Source organism: Anguilla rostrata, chromosome 18, assembly GCF_018555375.3.
Source record: "Anguilla rostrata isolate EN2019 chromosome 18, ASM1855537v3, whole genome shotgun sequence".
Lineage (NCBI taxonomy): Eukaryota > Metazoa > Chordata > Actinopteri > Anguilliformes > Anguillidae > Anguilla > Anguilla rostrata.
This window is the reverse complement of record NC_057950.1, coordinates 11,600,949-11,616,648: the sequence shown is the minus strand read 5'-3', so window position 1 is coordinate 11,616,648 and position 15,700 is coordinate 11,600,949. Positions and strand designations below refer to the sequence as shown.

Genomic DNA, 15,700 nt, shown 5'->3' with positions numbered 1-15,700 from the left:
TGTGTGTGTGTATGTATATGTGTGGTGTGTGTGTGTAATGTGTGAGTGTGTGTGTGTGTGTGTATTGTATATGTGTGAGTGTGTGTGTGTGCGTGTGTATGTGTGAGCATATGTGTGTGTATATGTATGTGTGTGCCCATGTGTGTGTGTGTGTGTGTTGTGTGAGTGTGTGTGTATGTGTATGTGTGTGTGTATGTGTGTGAGTGAGTGTGTGTGTGTGAGTGTGTATATGTGTGTGTGTACATGTGCGTACATGCGGTGCGCTCTCTCACCTTGCCGTAGCTCCAGTGCTTGGAGCCGCGGATGAGGCCAGCGATGATCTCGGCGATGCAGCGCTGCGTGCTCTCGTGGGAGTCCCCCACCAGCCGCTCCATGTGCGGCCGCAGCACCGGCAGGAAGGCGTCGTCAAAGTTCCGGAACAGTCCCTGGAGGGCAGGGGACACACGAAACGGTGAGGAGACGCTGCCACTGCTGCTCTTTCTCCTCTCCCTCCATCTCTCCCTCATCCCTCGCTCACCTTGAAGAGACAGAAGCGGCGGGGGCTGAACTTGTCCTTGCCCTTGCGGTCCTCCAGGGACAGGAACTCCACGAGCTGCTTGACGAACACGGGGTCGGAGAAATGGTCGTAGACGATCTGCTCTCTCTGGGGTAAGGAGACAGACGTGTGAGCGCTGCTGCGTGTGAACGGGTGTGTGTAGTGACACAGCTCAATTACCACTAACGTTATGCTGTCACACTGCCCATTACAGCATGATCGTTTAATCACACGATATTCAATACGAAACACATTTAGATATTTATCTATTTCTCAATTTGGCCTCCTCTCTGTACGCATGCGCATGCAGGTATACTCTTTTCATGTTCTGTGTATACCTCCATCATTCCTTTTCTTGTGAGGTCCTGCACACACGTGCATGTTTAACGTGTGCGTGAGAGAATGTGTGACCGCGCGTGTCGTACGCATGTGTGCACACGCGTGTCTAGAAGCACGCCAGCGCGTACGCATACGTGTGCACGTACCTCCGTCATCTCTTCTCTGCTCATGCCCAGCTTGGGCTGCTCCTCAGGGGGCGCGTAGAGCATCAGCTTCCTGTGGAGACAGGAAGTGGGAGGTAATCAGGAGTGGGGCACAGGGAGAGAGCGGAGCGCTGCTCAGACACACAGGCACGGTCGGGGTCAGGGTGAGGGGTCAGGGTGAGAGGTGAGAGGTCAGAGGTGAGAGGTACCGTGGCCAGCTGTAGTAGCCCCAGTGAGTCTTGTCCACGAAGCGGCAGGACTCCCAGGCCTGCTGTGAGTGGGGCAGGGAGCCGCTGTCGTACTGCAGCCAGCGGTTATCCGGCCTGTCTCCGGCCACCAGGCCGTCCGGCTCGCTCACCCCAGCTGGGACAGAGGAGGGGAGCAGGAGAGGAAATCAGGAGTCAAAGTCACTGCTGAATACGGTATGACCGCCACTGCTGTATATCGGTGTTATCTGCAATACTGCATGGGTGGCCTTCCTCGTACAGCATTAACATTATTTCAAATTGGTTTTATTTCAGCAAAATTATGTCTGTACTCACTTATGTCAGAGGGACTGATGGGTATTTTCTTGTGAGGCCTCTTCAGTTGTTTCAATATGCCAGCTACAGAAGAGATTGCCACCTGGTGGAGAAACCAAGAAAGAGCCAGATTATGCCAGATAGAATTATGAGATTGTGTGTATAATTTTTTGAGCGCATGTATGTCTGTGTGCGTACGAGCATGCCTGTGACTCACTTTGCGGACGATGAGCGAATCATGGTTGAGGCTCTTTACGAAGAAGTGTACTGCAGCAGAGGGCAGGGGGTGGTCGTCTCGAAGCAGCAAGGAAAGGAAGCCGATAGCGATGTGCTCAAACTTCCAGGGCCTGCAGCAGAGCACAGATCACATTCCCATACACATATATACAGTATAAACACAAGGTAGCGTGTGCACAAGCACACGCACACATACACCCTCACGCAAATACGCACAGTATAACTTACAAGTTTCTGTCGTGGAGGCGACCCAGCAGTTCAGTGACCAGCTTCTCGTACTTCCTGAAAAGAGAAACACAGGGACGTGAAGGCAGCGATTCATGCTGGGAAACTGACTTTGAGTAATCCTGTTAGTCTGGGGGCAGTACAGCGAGACAATGAGGTTATATTGGGTCCGGCCCAGCCAGCCCACATTAAGCATGACAGTACTGTAATGAACGCAAATGTAAAAGCACTGTGTGTAGTTTTGAATGGAGGTACAGCATTGCTCTTCCTGAGTGTACTCACTGTATGGACTCCTGGTTCCTCTCCTGCAGCCTCTGGGCACCTTCCTCCAGCTCCTTGTCTGAGGGAAAAGGCAGATTGTGGGAGGGGCCTCCAGACTTGGTCAGCAGGGCTGCGATGACGAGACTGCTCTCCGGGATCTGCAGGGGTCACATGACAGAGCCTCAGCCCTCAGCTCAAGGTGATGGGTTCAATCCCCAACCCCCCACATTAAAACGGTAGTCACTTCATCTCCGCTCGAAACCAGGCATTAGCAATGGACCGCAGCGGACTGGGATCGTGCCTGAGGGGAACTGCCGCATAACCCCCAACGCGGACCCCGGTAAACGAAAGGGGCGGGGCTCTTACGGTGAAGTCCAGGCCGATGGTCTCGTACTGGCGGTGGACCTTGTCGGCGAGGTCGTCGAAGAGGCGCACGATGGAGGGCTTCTCCAGCGACATGGCGGAGCTGAGGCCCGAGCGCACGATGGCGGGCCACGACTGCACGATGCAGTCCCAGTCGTGCAGGTTCGCCAGGCACACGCCGCTGTGGTTTCCCAGGAGACAGTACAAGGCACCCTGGGGGAAGGGGGCGGGGCAGGTAAATACAGGGCTGTGGTGCTTTGAGGGAGTGAGAGAAGGCCGAGTCATTCTGAGAGAGGGGCGTTCTGAGCAAGAATGTGGCTGTTACAGAAGAGAGAGGAGGAGGGAGGACAACAGAGGCTTTCCGGATATAAAGGTCAACACTTAAAGGGATGGAGAGAGAGACAGAGAGAGAAAGAGATAGAGAGAAAGAGATGGAGAGACAGAGAGAAAGGGATGGAAAGAGACAGAGAATGAGAGCAAGAGAGAAAAAGAGCGAGAGCGAGCGAGAGGAAGAGAAAGAAAGTGAGAGAGACAGCAAGCGAGCGAGAGTTAGCTGCTCCGTACTTTGAACTGCTGCTGTGTGATGTCAGTGCGGGTGGGCTCCAGCACCCCCAGCACGTGAGGGATGATGTCTCTGCAGCAGAAGTTGTAGGTTCCCAGGGCAGTGAAGAGCACGCTCTGGGCTTTGCTCCGAACCTGAGACACACAGAGGACAGTGCGCAACGGTCACACACACCCCCTCAGTCAGCCACCCGACCGGGGCTCAGGGATCAGAGGGGCTGTACAGTTTTCTGTTGAGGTGGGAATCTTCAGCTGGATTTAAGGGGTCATTCAGATAAAATTTTGAGAGCACTGACTACATTTTTTGCTTCACTTCTGAAATACAGCAATCATGGCTGTTTCTGATTATACAATGATACGGTTATACGAGCTTTGGTAAAAAACATGAGCACTTGTTTGATTGTTTTATACAGGATATCCTGAATTTGAGATCGAAACTGTGCAGACACACAGGAAACACACCTGAATCCAGAGCTGCTTAGTTTTTCAAAAAAAAAACCTCATACTTCATTTACATCTCACATTTAGCTAAAAACACGGCAGCTTGGAAGAGTCCTTTCCCTGATCAAGGTATTCATCTTTAAAGGACCGCTAGAATAACTGATCAGTCGCATCGTCACAAACAGTCGCAGACACACAGTCTCCTAGAGTCTCAGAGTCACACAGAACCACACAGTTGCACAGAGTCACACGCAAGCACATAGGATCATACAGTCTCACAAGGTCACACTCCAGATGTGTGATAGTAACAGCGTGAATAAGTTACTTTAATTTGCAGTGGAGCTTTCATATCAAGTAGCTCAAGGAGATACACAGAAACCCTGACAGCATTCATGAATGAAAACAGCAATGGAGGTGTAGTAAAGCACTTCCCTTTGGCCTGTTTACTGGAGTAAATACATAGCCTGCCTCTCCGAAAACCATCCAAAGGGAAGTCCTATTCTAGAATACATGTGGGCGGGGTGAACCAGGCCTCTGGGTGAGAGGGACGGGGCGGGGCTGACCTGGCTGTAGGTGCTGGTGGACAGACGCAGCAGGTCACTCAGAAGGTCCTGGTGAACTTTCCTGTACTCACACCCCTCCACTGTGAGTTTCCGCAGCTGGTGAAAACACAAACACTATTACCAGGGTTCCACACTTACCTGTAGCACAAATTCTAGGACTGGGTTCTCTCTAGGTACCTCAACCACAAATTGAAGGGCCCATACACACTGTGTAATGTGGTCTATATCATTAAAAAATGCCCTCAATATTCTGGCTCAAACCTGACCCAAAGCCCAAGAATTTCGCATAGAATGAGGATTCTGATGCCAAGACCTTTCAACGAAGCATTATTGAACTTTAAAGTACCTCTGTCAAAAACGTGTTATTTCACAAGAACTTCCTTAAGTCCGTGAATAGGACAGGAGGACAGAGACAGGTAGACTGGGACAGACGGACACAGACAGGACAGGCAGACACAGAGCTGCTCCTACCTCGTGCTGCAGCATGACTCTGTCGATCAGCAGGGCTCTGATGTGCTGTTTCTTCCCATGGAGCTGTGGGAAGGCCAGACAGGCAAAGATCAGTGACTGTGTCATTCCATGATGCTTGTGAAGGCACTCAGCCAGCGCAGAACACACCACTGCGCAATACATAACCTTCAGCCAGGGAGACCACCCCAAACCCTCAGCCAGGGAGACCACCCCAAACCCTCAGCCAGCAATACCATAACCCCTAACACCCTCAGCCAGGAATACCTAACCCTAACCCCCAAACCCTCAGCTAGCAATACCACAACCCCTAACCCCCCTAAACCCTCAGCCAGCAATACCATAACCCCTAACCCCCCTAAACCCTCAGCCAGCAATACCATAACCCCTAACCCCCCTAAACCCTCAGCCAGCAATACCATAACCCCTAACCCCCCTAAACCCTCAGCCAGCAACTGGACCCTAACCCCCCTAAACCCTCAGCCAGCAATACCTACTAACCCCCAAACCTCAGCCACAATATAACCCTAACCCCCCACACCCTCAGCCAGCGACCGTGACCTCTAACCCCACCCCAAACACTCAGCCTGCGGCTGTAACCACTAACCATCCCAGAGTGCTCACCCTGTTCTCCATGGACTTCTTCACCAAGTTGAAGCTCTTCCAGCGGGAGTCAAACTCATATTTGTGAGAGCCCTTAAACTGCAGCAAGTCACTGATGATCTGTGGGAGAGAAGGACACCAACAGATTCACAAATACAGTTATGATCCACATTACTAACATCTGCCACTGTGATTCTAATTATCTTTAACGTTCCCACTGTCTTTCATTGCACATTAAATCTGTACATTTATGGAAGTGGGCAACACTACATTTAGGCTAATACTTTTAATCAAATGGATGTCTACAACTGCACTCACAATAAACTGTATTACAAACCTATTAGTTACTATGGACCTTGCAAAATTCTATGTGTAAAATGGGATATTCGGTGTGAGCAGGAAGTGTTGGTGTGTATGCGCGTGTACGTGCATGTCTGGGTGTGAGTGTTCAGTGACATGACAAGTTTCCAGGCTGTGGACCTACCTTGATGATAGAGAAGAGGGACTTTGTGTCATCTTCAGAATGTTCCAGAATATAGTCTAAGGACACAGAGTAAAGGGGGTGGTCAGTTTTGAAGGCTGGACAACTAGGCTGAATGGGATATGACTTGTTGGGGTGTGCTAAGCATGTACAAGGTTCTCACTGGGTAGTGTTGGGGTATTTGGGTGGGGTACCAGTAGTACAGTTGTACAGGAAAGAGGAGGGAAAAGTTCAGGGGTGGGGTAGTTGGTAGCCTGAGGTTTAGATGTTACAGCTGGTTTTGGGGGGTGGGGTGGTTAGGGCTGGGAGCAGACTCACGCAGTAGCTGTCTCATCACTCTGCAGATGGCCTCCCTGTAGTTCTCCCTGGAGTAGTCTGCAGGGGGCAGCAGAGAGGGGTCTGAGCGGGCGTTACACTCACACAACACAGTCACAGATTGAGTCATCACTCTCCAAAATCTGCTGCTTTTTACTTTCACTGTGCCTTTTAATTTCCCTCCAAACACTGAAAAGGCCTCCCAACCTCCACAACCGTCTTCAAGTCACTCTTCCACCGTTATTTATGCCCTCAATTACGTTTCTCAGTAATAAAAACCATCCGTACTGTACAGAAACGTTAAGGAAAACAAGGCGAGGTTTCAGTCACATTAGCACCTCTTAATGACGCTCACAAACGTCCTCCAAGACCCTGAGTGACTCATCAGTCTGAGCGTTCGTTTGCCTGGCGGGACCGACAGGAGCGCGGCAGAGCCTGCGGACATGCTGTCGGCACGACGACGCAGGCCCGGGGACGGAACGTCCCGCCGCTGGACGGGGAAGCGCGAGCCATGTGACCGCGCGGGGCCCACTCACCGTAATCCACTCCAGTGTACAGCGTGGTCTCGCTCAGGTTCACCATGCTGCTCACCCTGGAGAAGGCACAACAGCAGGGTCACCACAACACGAACACGCAGTCTCTGACAGACATGCGTACGCATGTGCGCCCTCTCCATCACCACTCGCAAACAGTCATCAATACCAGTGAAAGAGCAGACGTGTGTGTGTGTGTGTGTGAGAGAGAGATACTCACAGGTCTGGAACAGTCTCTCCTTGCAGGGGTGGGAACATGCTCCCAGCTCCCAGAAGGCAGTGCTGCACAATGGCCAGACTCTGCAGGACATCATCCCTACAGGGGAAAGTGAGAGTTAGCATATAGAGTACTCACACAGAGCAGCCTATTAGCTCATAGTGCTCATCATACAGCACACAACACCCCCCATACAGAGCAGCCAATCCAGCAGTCCCACACTCTCCCAGTAGCCAGGAATCATTCACTGCTCCACCAGGTCTCAGCTACAGGTACCAGCCAAATCATCTCACCACAGCCACTCTTCTATTCTCTCACAATAACCCCTCCCCTGTCCCCTGACCCTTGACCCCTGACCTGCTCATGCCCTGCTCTCCCTGAGCATATCTCTGCAGACGCAGGAGCTCGGGCTGAAGCAGCAGGTCCAGCACGTAGAACACAAAGGCCGACTCATCCGCACTGGGCACGTGCCACTGGATCTCAAGGTTCCACAGGTCTCCAGGACGACCCCAGTCCTGCATAACCAATCAGAAGACAGAGAGCAGTGACATCAGGCCGGGTCAGAACACACTGAGCATGGAAACCCAAAGAGAGAGAGAAGTAAGAGAACAGAACAGAACCAGATCACAACGATTGGGCCTGTGGTGAAACTAATGAAGGTATGAAACAAAGGTATGTGAGAATAACTTTGACCGGCAGACCCTGGAGGAAGCAAAAAGAAGTAAACTGAAAAAACCTGAAAACCTGATCAGTGGTAGAATATGATAAGACAACATTGTCACATGAATGGATCTTAAAAGTGACAAGAGCGTGCCAAGAATAACCGTTGTGTCGGTTTTGCCTTCAAAGCGTAGTAAAACAAAAGGCGAGAGAAACCTCAACAACTGAGGGCCTGTAGGCACAGGCAGTAAGTTCTGCAGGAGGGCCTTGCGGTTGGAGTGCCTGCCTGCCCTGGACACCTGAAGGTTTTGGTTCCGCAGATGGCACTCAGCCGCGCCAAATTCCAGTAAAGGACGCGCACTTCCTCTCCCCGGCACGGCGCGTGACCGATGCGCGCCGTGTCGATGACTGAGGAGCGGGAAAGAACACCGCGTGCGCTGCCAGGGTCAGGAGACGCGCGGGGCAGCTTCGCACAACCGAACCAGTCACGGCAAACTCCGAATGTCAGCGCGCTCACCGCACTAAATATGACCGCGCTGAAGTAATACCGCGTCAGTCTGGCAGGTGCGAACGCTTCTCACATGGGCTCTGCGAAAAGTCAGCGGTCACGTTTGCCCTGGCTGACCGCGGTGTTTACGCCAAGGCAGAGCACTACGTGAGCGCAAACACGATCCCGACGCAGGGGAGCGCCAAAGACAGCAGCACACAAGTGCAAATGTCAGTGGGCAAGCGGCCATTTGCAAACGATGCCATCCTGGGGGTGTGAGCCCGTATCCAGTGGTGGGCGGGGCAGGAAAAAGGAGGAGATTACATTGGAAGGGAGAGGCGGGGAGATGTATTATAGTGTAACTCAGAACTCAGCTGGGCCAGGCAGTTCTTGCAATTGCATCCTGACACACTTCCTGTTTTGCCGTGACTTTTGATGCACCCGATGCATTCTACTCTCTGCCATGGCAGACCAGCTCATTATTTATGGATATCCCCAATTTGGGCACTGTTGTTGCACTCTTCAACAACATAATCAGTACACTTCCGTTTGCAAAAATTGGTTTGTATGTAAAGAATGTAAGCAATGTAAGACACTCTGGATAAGAGCATCTGCTAAATGCCTGAAATGTAAATGTCAGCTCGATCAACAAGTTCTCTAAAGGAAAGTCCTCCGCTTAACTTTTGATGCAACAACCTGTTTTGAAACATTTGCTTAAACACAGTCAGTACAATTAGACCACACAACTGGGACAGACCATTAACTGCAAAGCACAGAGCTCTTCCTGTAAAAACACCCAATCAGCACGCAGCAGCAGTCTGGATCTGGCGTTTCAGTACCTTAATGGGCAGGTAGTCCTGCAGGGGGTGCTGGAAGCCTCCCGGGACGCTGCAGTACTCGGTGGGGTAGAGGAGGGCGGTGGAGCGCAGGATGTGATGCAGGAGGTTGCACGCCAGGCTGTAGCCCTGCTTGCACTTCAGGTGCAGGGTGAGCTGCAGGATGTGCACCAGCTGCGAGCGGTACGGCAGGAGCTTGTCCCCGTCCACACGGGTCACCTGACACAGAGGAACAAGCCAGACAGGTCATTCTCACGAGGGTTCAGAGCGGAACGTACAGTAGATGATCACCACACATACACACTTCACTTGCACATGACATACACAAGACCAGTCTTCTGTTTTCGATATTTGAATCAGATGACCATTTTGTTGACTGTCTGCAGTTTGTCTACATAAAGAACTAATTCTGTTTTGACCCAGGTGTCACAAAGAAATTGGTTTTGACCCTGGTGTCACATATTTTCCCAGAAAGTGCTTCAGCATTTCAGTCTCCAGTGGTGACAGGCAGGCTCTCAGCGCATGACTGCTACCTGCCTCAGCTTCCTCATGACCTTTGACCTCACCTCGGACAGCAGCTGAAGGTTCCACAGCAGCTCCTTGTCTAACTCCTCTTCATTCAATACCTCCTCATCTGTGGGAGCAAGCAGACAGAAACTCAGAACATCAGAACATTATCTCCAGTGGAACCACACGCCTACCTACGCACTCATGCGCACACACACACACAAGCGCTCTAACGCACGCTCACACCTCTGAGGGGCTGTAAGAACACTTACGGACTGCGATCTGGGTTATGGCATTGCAGCAGTGCGGCACAAAGAGCTTCAGAGATTCTGCTGGGTGACACTGGGGAGAGAAACAGAGAGACTCCGCTAAGTGATAAACCAAGAGAAACGCAGAGAGAGACACGCAGCTGACCTCTCCCTGACCTCTGCGGGTGGGCGGGTCTACAGAGCGCTAGAAAGGCACACGCACCTTGGCAGCGGCCCGGCACATGTCCGCCACCATCCTGCCAGCCACACGAGTCTCAAAAATGTTGGTGGTGGCGAAGTTGAAGACCTTCTCCAGAGCCACCTGAGAGGAGAGCAGAAACACACAAGGCCAGCCGTTAGACTGCAGGACCAGTGACACAACACAGCCAAGAATGTGTTCAGTACTGAATGAAGAGACGCTTATAGACTGGCTGAGTCTAGAGTATGTGTGAAGCAGCTGTATAGCTGAAGCAGAGGAGCATTGTGGGAGTCTTGTGTGCCTAGGTGAGTGTGTGTGAATCTTGAGTAGTGTCCACGTAGTAATGTCTGAATATGGTCTGCGTGTTGGTGTGAGTGTGAGACCTTGAAGATATCCATGGAGCACTGCGTGAGGATGGTGCTGAAGGTGGAGGACAGCCCCAGCTCCACAAGGCTCTCCAGGTGAGTCATCTTCTCAGTCTCCATCTCCTCACGGGTCTGCTCCAGCGTGCTGCTGTCAATGAGCGCAAAGCACCTGCACAGAAACGCGAGGGGTTATTCACCTTCCACACACACCCACACACACGTGCGCACGCACGCACACACACACACACAAGCACACACACTCGCACGCACACACACAGGCACACACACTCGCACACATACACACAAACTGTTTCCTGCAGAGATCTCCGTACCTGTCCATGAACTGCAGAACAAAATCTTCAAACTCAGCAGAGGCAGAACACAGTTCCCGCTCCACCTTTGAGAAGGACAGAGAGGAAGAGAGTGCCAGAGAGAGGGAGAAGAATGAAGAGTGACAATTGATGAAATGTGTAACCCATACGGACAGAAGATTAAGAGAGAGACATTGATTGACAGGTTATCGGCGGAGCCTGGCGGGTCGCTCACTTCCGTCAGGTCGTCTCTTTCGTGAACGGCGGACGAACAGTCGACCAAAGGCACCAGAGTAGAAAATGTAGCGATGAACTGGAATGTGATCTGCAGCGAGGACAAGCAAAAGCAGCAAAACCGTAAGGCAACAACGAAGTCAACAATAATATATCGGATGTAACAAAGTACATCGGGTATATTAGCACTCATCAGATCAGGTATGGGGCTGTCAATTTTTTATTCGATAAGCAAACTTGTTTGAATCTCAGGAAAATGTACACATTTTGAATACATAATTAACTAGTAATCCCATTGTCCAGGCAAAATAAGGAGCCCAGTAACATTCTGCGGTCATCTGCGTTGTGCTCATGTTAGTGAGAGACCGATAAGCACCAAGCGTGTTATTGTTTTGTCTGGAGGGCGTACTGTTAGGTAGCCTAAATAAAGTTAATGCATGGGTCACGGGTCATAATAATTAAACATTTAAAAACATTTCATAGAGATTGTGACAGTAGAAAATTTGAACAATTATGAATGAATTCGTTTGAACTCAATTTTTGGAAGAAGGGATAGCCCCATTAGAGAACACTTGTACCACAGATGTGACACTTTTTATTGCACTGAAACTTGCATTAACACTTGGGGGGGATTAAGTGTACAATTAAAAGAAACAGAGACACTGCTGGGGGAAAGGCGGGACAGGCCGGGAGCTACCCACCATGCACTTGCTGAAGTCGTTGGGGTCGACGCCCGGCAGCGCCCTCATGAGGAGGGGCAGCATGTGCGTGGGGCCCTCGGGGAGGCGGCGCCCCCCGGTGACCAGGCTGCGCGCCACGCCGATCATGCAGCTGAGCGTGGCCGTCAGCTGGTGCGGCTCCGTCAGGGTCTCCATGGCGGGGTACGTCCTGCAGGGGGCGCCGGCAGAAAGAGAGCAGGGATTACACGAGGTCACAGGCCTCTGTAACACAGGCTGTGAGATACGGTCTATGTGGGGTGAATAAAATAACGTATACATTACACACTTTGCATAGACATCCACACCACTTAAACACAGCACCCACAACATGCAGTGCACTAGTTACACTGTCTTTCAAGTTTATACAGAAAATGTAATGCTGGCTATTTTTAAGGGGCAAGTCAAATCAATGAGCCAGTTGTGGGCGAGGAAAGTTTGGGAAGCAATACTTCTTTTATAGATGAAGTTATGAAGAATAATGTACTTAAAAATGTACTGTGCAGGCATTGATCACTTCACTCCTATACACATCTTACCAAGAGAACTTTGAGTGCATAATCATAATCCTATACACAGTACCCCTTGCCTATTGGTTCACTTTGAACCAGGAGTCTGACAGCCCATTAGGACGTGTGGGGGACTGAAGAGCAGAGGACCTCCAGTGTGGAGGAGGAGGAGGTGTTTGGGGGGCTCGGGGCCGGGCCGACTCACTTCTCCAGCACCGGGGGGATGACCAGCTCGGGCCGCATCAGGGCCAGGTTCTGCAGGGCCTGCGCCGCGTCCAGGCTGCCCGTCTTGCTGAACATGGCCAGGAGCACCGGCTGCTTAATGCCCTCCACGAAGTCCGTGATGTCCTGCTCCGTCAGCTTGTGGCTCTCCGGGACCGGCGTGAACCAGGTGGGCTTCCGGTAGCGCTCCCGGTGCAGCCGGCGCACCACGGCGGCCGGCAGCCGCTGCAGGAGCTTCATCAGCTTCATCTGGACACACGGACATGCGTATGAAGAGACACGGAGGAGGGGCCAGTTAGCACTGCGAACAGCAACATCAGCTTCATCTGGACACACGGACATGCGTATGGAAACACTGGGGGGGTTGCACTGCGAACAGCAAAATCAGCTAGAGAGGCTAGAGAGAAGCTAGAGAGATGCAGGCTCCACCCAACAGCCGCTTCCTTCCGAATGGACAGTTGGCACGGCAACCAGCACGGTGGCGCCATCATGTTGACCTAGCCGGTGACAAGCTGGCAAGGACGCAATCTGGCTGCCAACAGCCCCAGACCTCCAACACAGGAGGGTTCGTTACGGCTCGATGAGGGGGGCGGGGTTTGGAGACCTTGCAGCGGTGGAATGGAATGCATTGCGCTACAGCGCCCACACAGTGAAGATCCGCTACAGCTGGACCCAGCTGAGTCACAGGACAGAACAATAGCCTCGGCGCTACGGGGGGGTCAGCGGTGCTCTGTAATTACAGGCAGAAGGGCCCTCTCTCAGAGTGTCGCTTAGTGGCTCAAACGCATTTCACTTACACACTCATATTTCAGAGAGCACTTTCATAAATCGATTTTTCATTGGAACTTTACCCGGCAGCATTGTTTCTTCCAACTGTTTGAGGCTGAATAACGAGCTGACTGATCGTCAATGCAGTCTCCCTGCGTGACAAACGCACAGCTAGACGATAGCCAAGCGAGAGCAGCCTACTCTCCTGCAAAGCCGCTTTACAAACACGTTACTGGGTCCAGCCGCTGGGTGAAGCTTCATTTGACAAGACACCGGAAAGAAAAAGGAAAACTATAAAAGGCGGTAGGCGTCTGTCCGAGGGAGGGTTCGGCCCGCCGGCGGAGGAGAAGGGAAAAACAGCGGCGCGGGCCAAGCGTAATCACGCAGTCGCGCGACCTTTTATAGAGCCTCAGCAGATCCAGCACGCGCCTCAGCGGTATTCCTGACGCCCGCAGCACGGACACCTTCAGGAATGCTCTGGCAAGCGTTAGGCAGAAGCCCTGAACACTTCCAACAGTGCAAGTCCTGAGGTATCCTGAGGTCCACCATGCATCTTTAACACTGGAAAGTAAGCCAGTGTGTAAATAATGCATCAACAAAAACCTTACTTGTGTAGATAACGAATTTTAGTCTGACAGCACCCGATCTTTAATGGTCCTTAAAGACTTCTCCTCATCTGCGGCCAAGCCTCTCTCACACTCTCACACCTTTCACCCTTCATCCCTGTGCCATCCTGTGTTCTCTGATGTCGGTAGTGAAGTGTGAATAGCAGTCTTATTAGTTATAAGAAAAATACAATCTTGTCTCTTTGTTTCTTAAAAAAGGTTTCTCTGTTGCACTGAATAAACACTGCACCTCCTTTCTTACTGCCAATTGTGAAAAAATTCTCAAAATACAAATTGAATTTTCACTGAATATCTGTACTGTTACTGTGTGTCAAACGGAAGAAAATGTACATATACAATGTGGACATGAAACTTTCCGTTATTACTGGTGGTTTCCGCTAGGCTGAGACATGACAATGCCCTCTCACACCTTTGTAGGAGAACTGATCTGGTTCCGCTGCAGTGATTTGAACCTTGTCTACCTGTACAGACCTCAGGAAACAGGTGACAGAAGGCAGGAAGTGACTCACCAGCCACCGTCCATGGTTGGAGGGGTGGAAGAAAGAGGCGATGCTGTTGAAAAGTCCAGTCAGCTGTTTCTGTGTTTGTTTGCTGGGTCCCCCCTGACACAAATACACACAAAGGTTCATATCCCTGATTGTGAAACATGGCCTTGTTCATCAACAGAACCAATTGGTTGAATCAGCTCAGCGTTCATAAACCAGGGTCAAGACCATGGTAGGCGCTTGGTAACATGCCATGAAAGTGAAGCATCGTAGCAACATACATAGCATAGCATCTAAGGAAAAACCACTGTCCAAATACAAAAGTGCCTCAGATTAGTTTATATGGAAACTCATCAGTGTTTCAGGATTAACCTAAACTAATAAATAAAAAAACTGGTCTAAATCAGCAAATATCAATATATTACACATCCATATAACAGCACCAGGCGATATTGGGTCATACAGACCTACATGTACAGTGGTGCTGGGTCATATTGACCTGCATATACAGTATGACAGTGCTCGGTCACACTGACCTGCACATACAATAGCACTAGGTCATATTGCTGCTTGCTACTCACCAGCATGGACGACACCCAGATGACCATGTGCCCGATGTCGTATGTGTTTGTCAGGTACCTGGGGACCAGCATTTGGCTGGTTCCAACTGGGAGATTCAAACTCCGCAGCATTCTGGTAAATATCTGAAATTTAAAACAATTTGAAATTTTTTATTCCTCGTTTAAGCAGTTACATCTCACCATCACAGTATATACTTCACTTTGTGCAACAGAAAAATAAATAATTTAAAAAAAAAAATTTTTTAAACATGAGCAAGGACAAGCAATGTATGGGGGCTAAGGCTACTTTGGAACACCTGTCAGCACTTTTTACCATCTAGAGGCAAGTGAGAGAGGTGCACAGCCAGGTGTAGTTAACTGGCACCAGGAAAGATACTAAAGTACTGAGCCCCTCTCAGTGACATCATTATACAGGGAAACCTCAGGGCCAGACAGCTCATCGCTGCTTTAATCTGCACGAAGAACTGACAGACGTGGCAAGGTTTGCCATGTGACCATGGCAATGGGGCAGTGGGTCAAAGTTGGCAGGTGGCCCTTTGAAGGCCAGGCCAGACAGTCACACTGCCAGGACAGGTCATAGAGGGCAAAGGTCAGAAGTCGGAATTCCAATATGTAGGCAGACGTGAAAAACATACACACACATACAAATACAAATACACACACACACACACACACACACGCACACACACACAAGAGGTGGATTGTGAAGCTTCAATTGCGGCTCTAGCTCTGGGGTCAGACAGGGGGGAGGGGCATAAAAAGGTCAAAGGACAGCGTCCAACTCACCTTGGGAATATAGGGGTCCCAGTCGATGTAGCCAATGTTGTCATTGGCTAGGCGAGCAAACAGGTTCACAAGATTCTGAAGCAATGAAGAAGGTCAGAATCAGATCTTAACTTCAGAATGTAATGAGGGTACATAGCGACTTGAGTAGCATTAATGCACTGTATGTTTTTGACAACTGATTTTGACATTCTGAGACACAAGACACGAAGACAAACTCACCACTTCCCACCCAGGCAGGTTTTGGACTGACGCCCACAATTCTATAAGCTCGGTGAACCACAGCCTAAAATGCACAGATTGAAAAGTTAATTAAGCTACAGTACACACACAATGGGCAGTGTGGGGAGTAGCTCA

The 15,700-nt window shown here is 50.6% G+C and overlaps 1 protein-coding gene across 3 annotated transcripts in view; it reads right to left on the bottom strand.

Moving 5' to 3' along the window:
• Positions 1–15,700, bottom strand: part of psme4a (proteasome activator subunit 4a) — a 37,470-nt gene that overhangs the window by 7,602 nt on the left and 14,168 nt on the right. For all 3 annotated transcript variants that reach the window (XM_064317818.1, XM_064317816.1, XM_064317817.1), the window contains 31 exons: positions 15,566–15,629; positions 15,347–15,421; positions 14,561–14,683; positions 14,004–14,096; positions 12,084–12,349; positions 11,355–11,541; positions 10,655–10,744; positions 10,441–10,505; positions 10,127–10,277; positions 9,768–9,866; positions 9,569–9,638; positions 9,356–9,423; positions 8,793–9,008; positions 7,164–7,321; positions 6,810–6,905; positions 6,593–6,648; positions 6,060–6,116; positions 5,745–5,800; positions 5,282–5,380; positions 4,661–4,723; positions 4,190–4,285; positions 3,189–3,320; positions 2,628–2,837; positions 2,283–2,419; positions 2,004–2,057; positions 1,756–1,885; positions 1,560–1,641; positions 1,227–1,380; positions 1,021–1,090; positions 518–643; positions 273–425 (listed from right to left, as the gene is read on the bottom strand). In XM_064317818.1, coding sequence (XP_064173888.1) covers positions 273–425; positions 518–643; positions 1,021–1,090; positions 1,227–1,380; positions 1,560–1,641; positions 1,756–1,885; positions 2,004–2,057; positions 2,283–2,419; positions 2,628–2,837; positions 3,189–3,320; positions 4,190–4,285; positions 4,661–4,723; positions 5,282–5,380; positions 5,745–5,800; positions 6,060–6,116; positions 6,593–6,648; positions 6,810–6,905; positions 7,164–7,321; positions 8,793–9,008; positions 9,356–9,423; positions 9,569–9,638; positions 9,768–9,866; positions 10,127–10,277; positions 10,441–10,505; positions 10,655–10,744; positions 11,355–11,541; positions 12,084–12,349; positions 14,004–14,096; positions 14,561–14,683; positions 15,347–15,421; positions 15,566–15,629 — 3,496 coding nt within the window. The remainder of the gene's footprint in view (positions 1–272; positions 426–517; positions 644–1,020; positions 1,091–1,226; positions 1,381–1,559; positions 1,642–1,755; positions 1,886–2,003; positions 2,058–2,282; positions 2,420–2,627; positions 2,838–3,188; positions 3,321–4,189; positions 4,286–4,660; positions 4,724–5,281; positions 5,381–5,744; positions 5,801–6,059; positions 6,117–6,592; positions 6,649–6,809; positions 6,906–7,163; positions 7,322–8,792; positions 9,009–9,355; positions 9,424–9,568; positions 9,639–9,767; positions 9,867–10,126; positions 10,278–10,440; positions 10,506–10,654; positions 10,745–11,354; positions 11,542–12,083; positions 12,350–14,003; positions 14,097–14,560; positions 14,684–15,346; positions 15,422–15,565; positions 15,630–15,700) is intronic.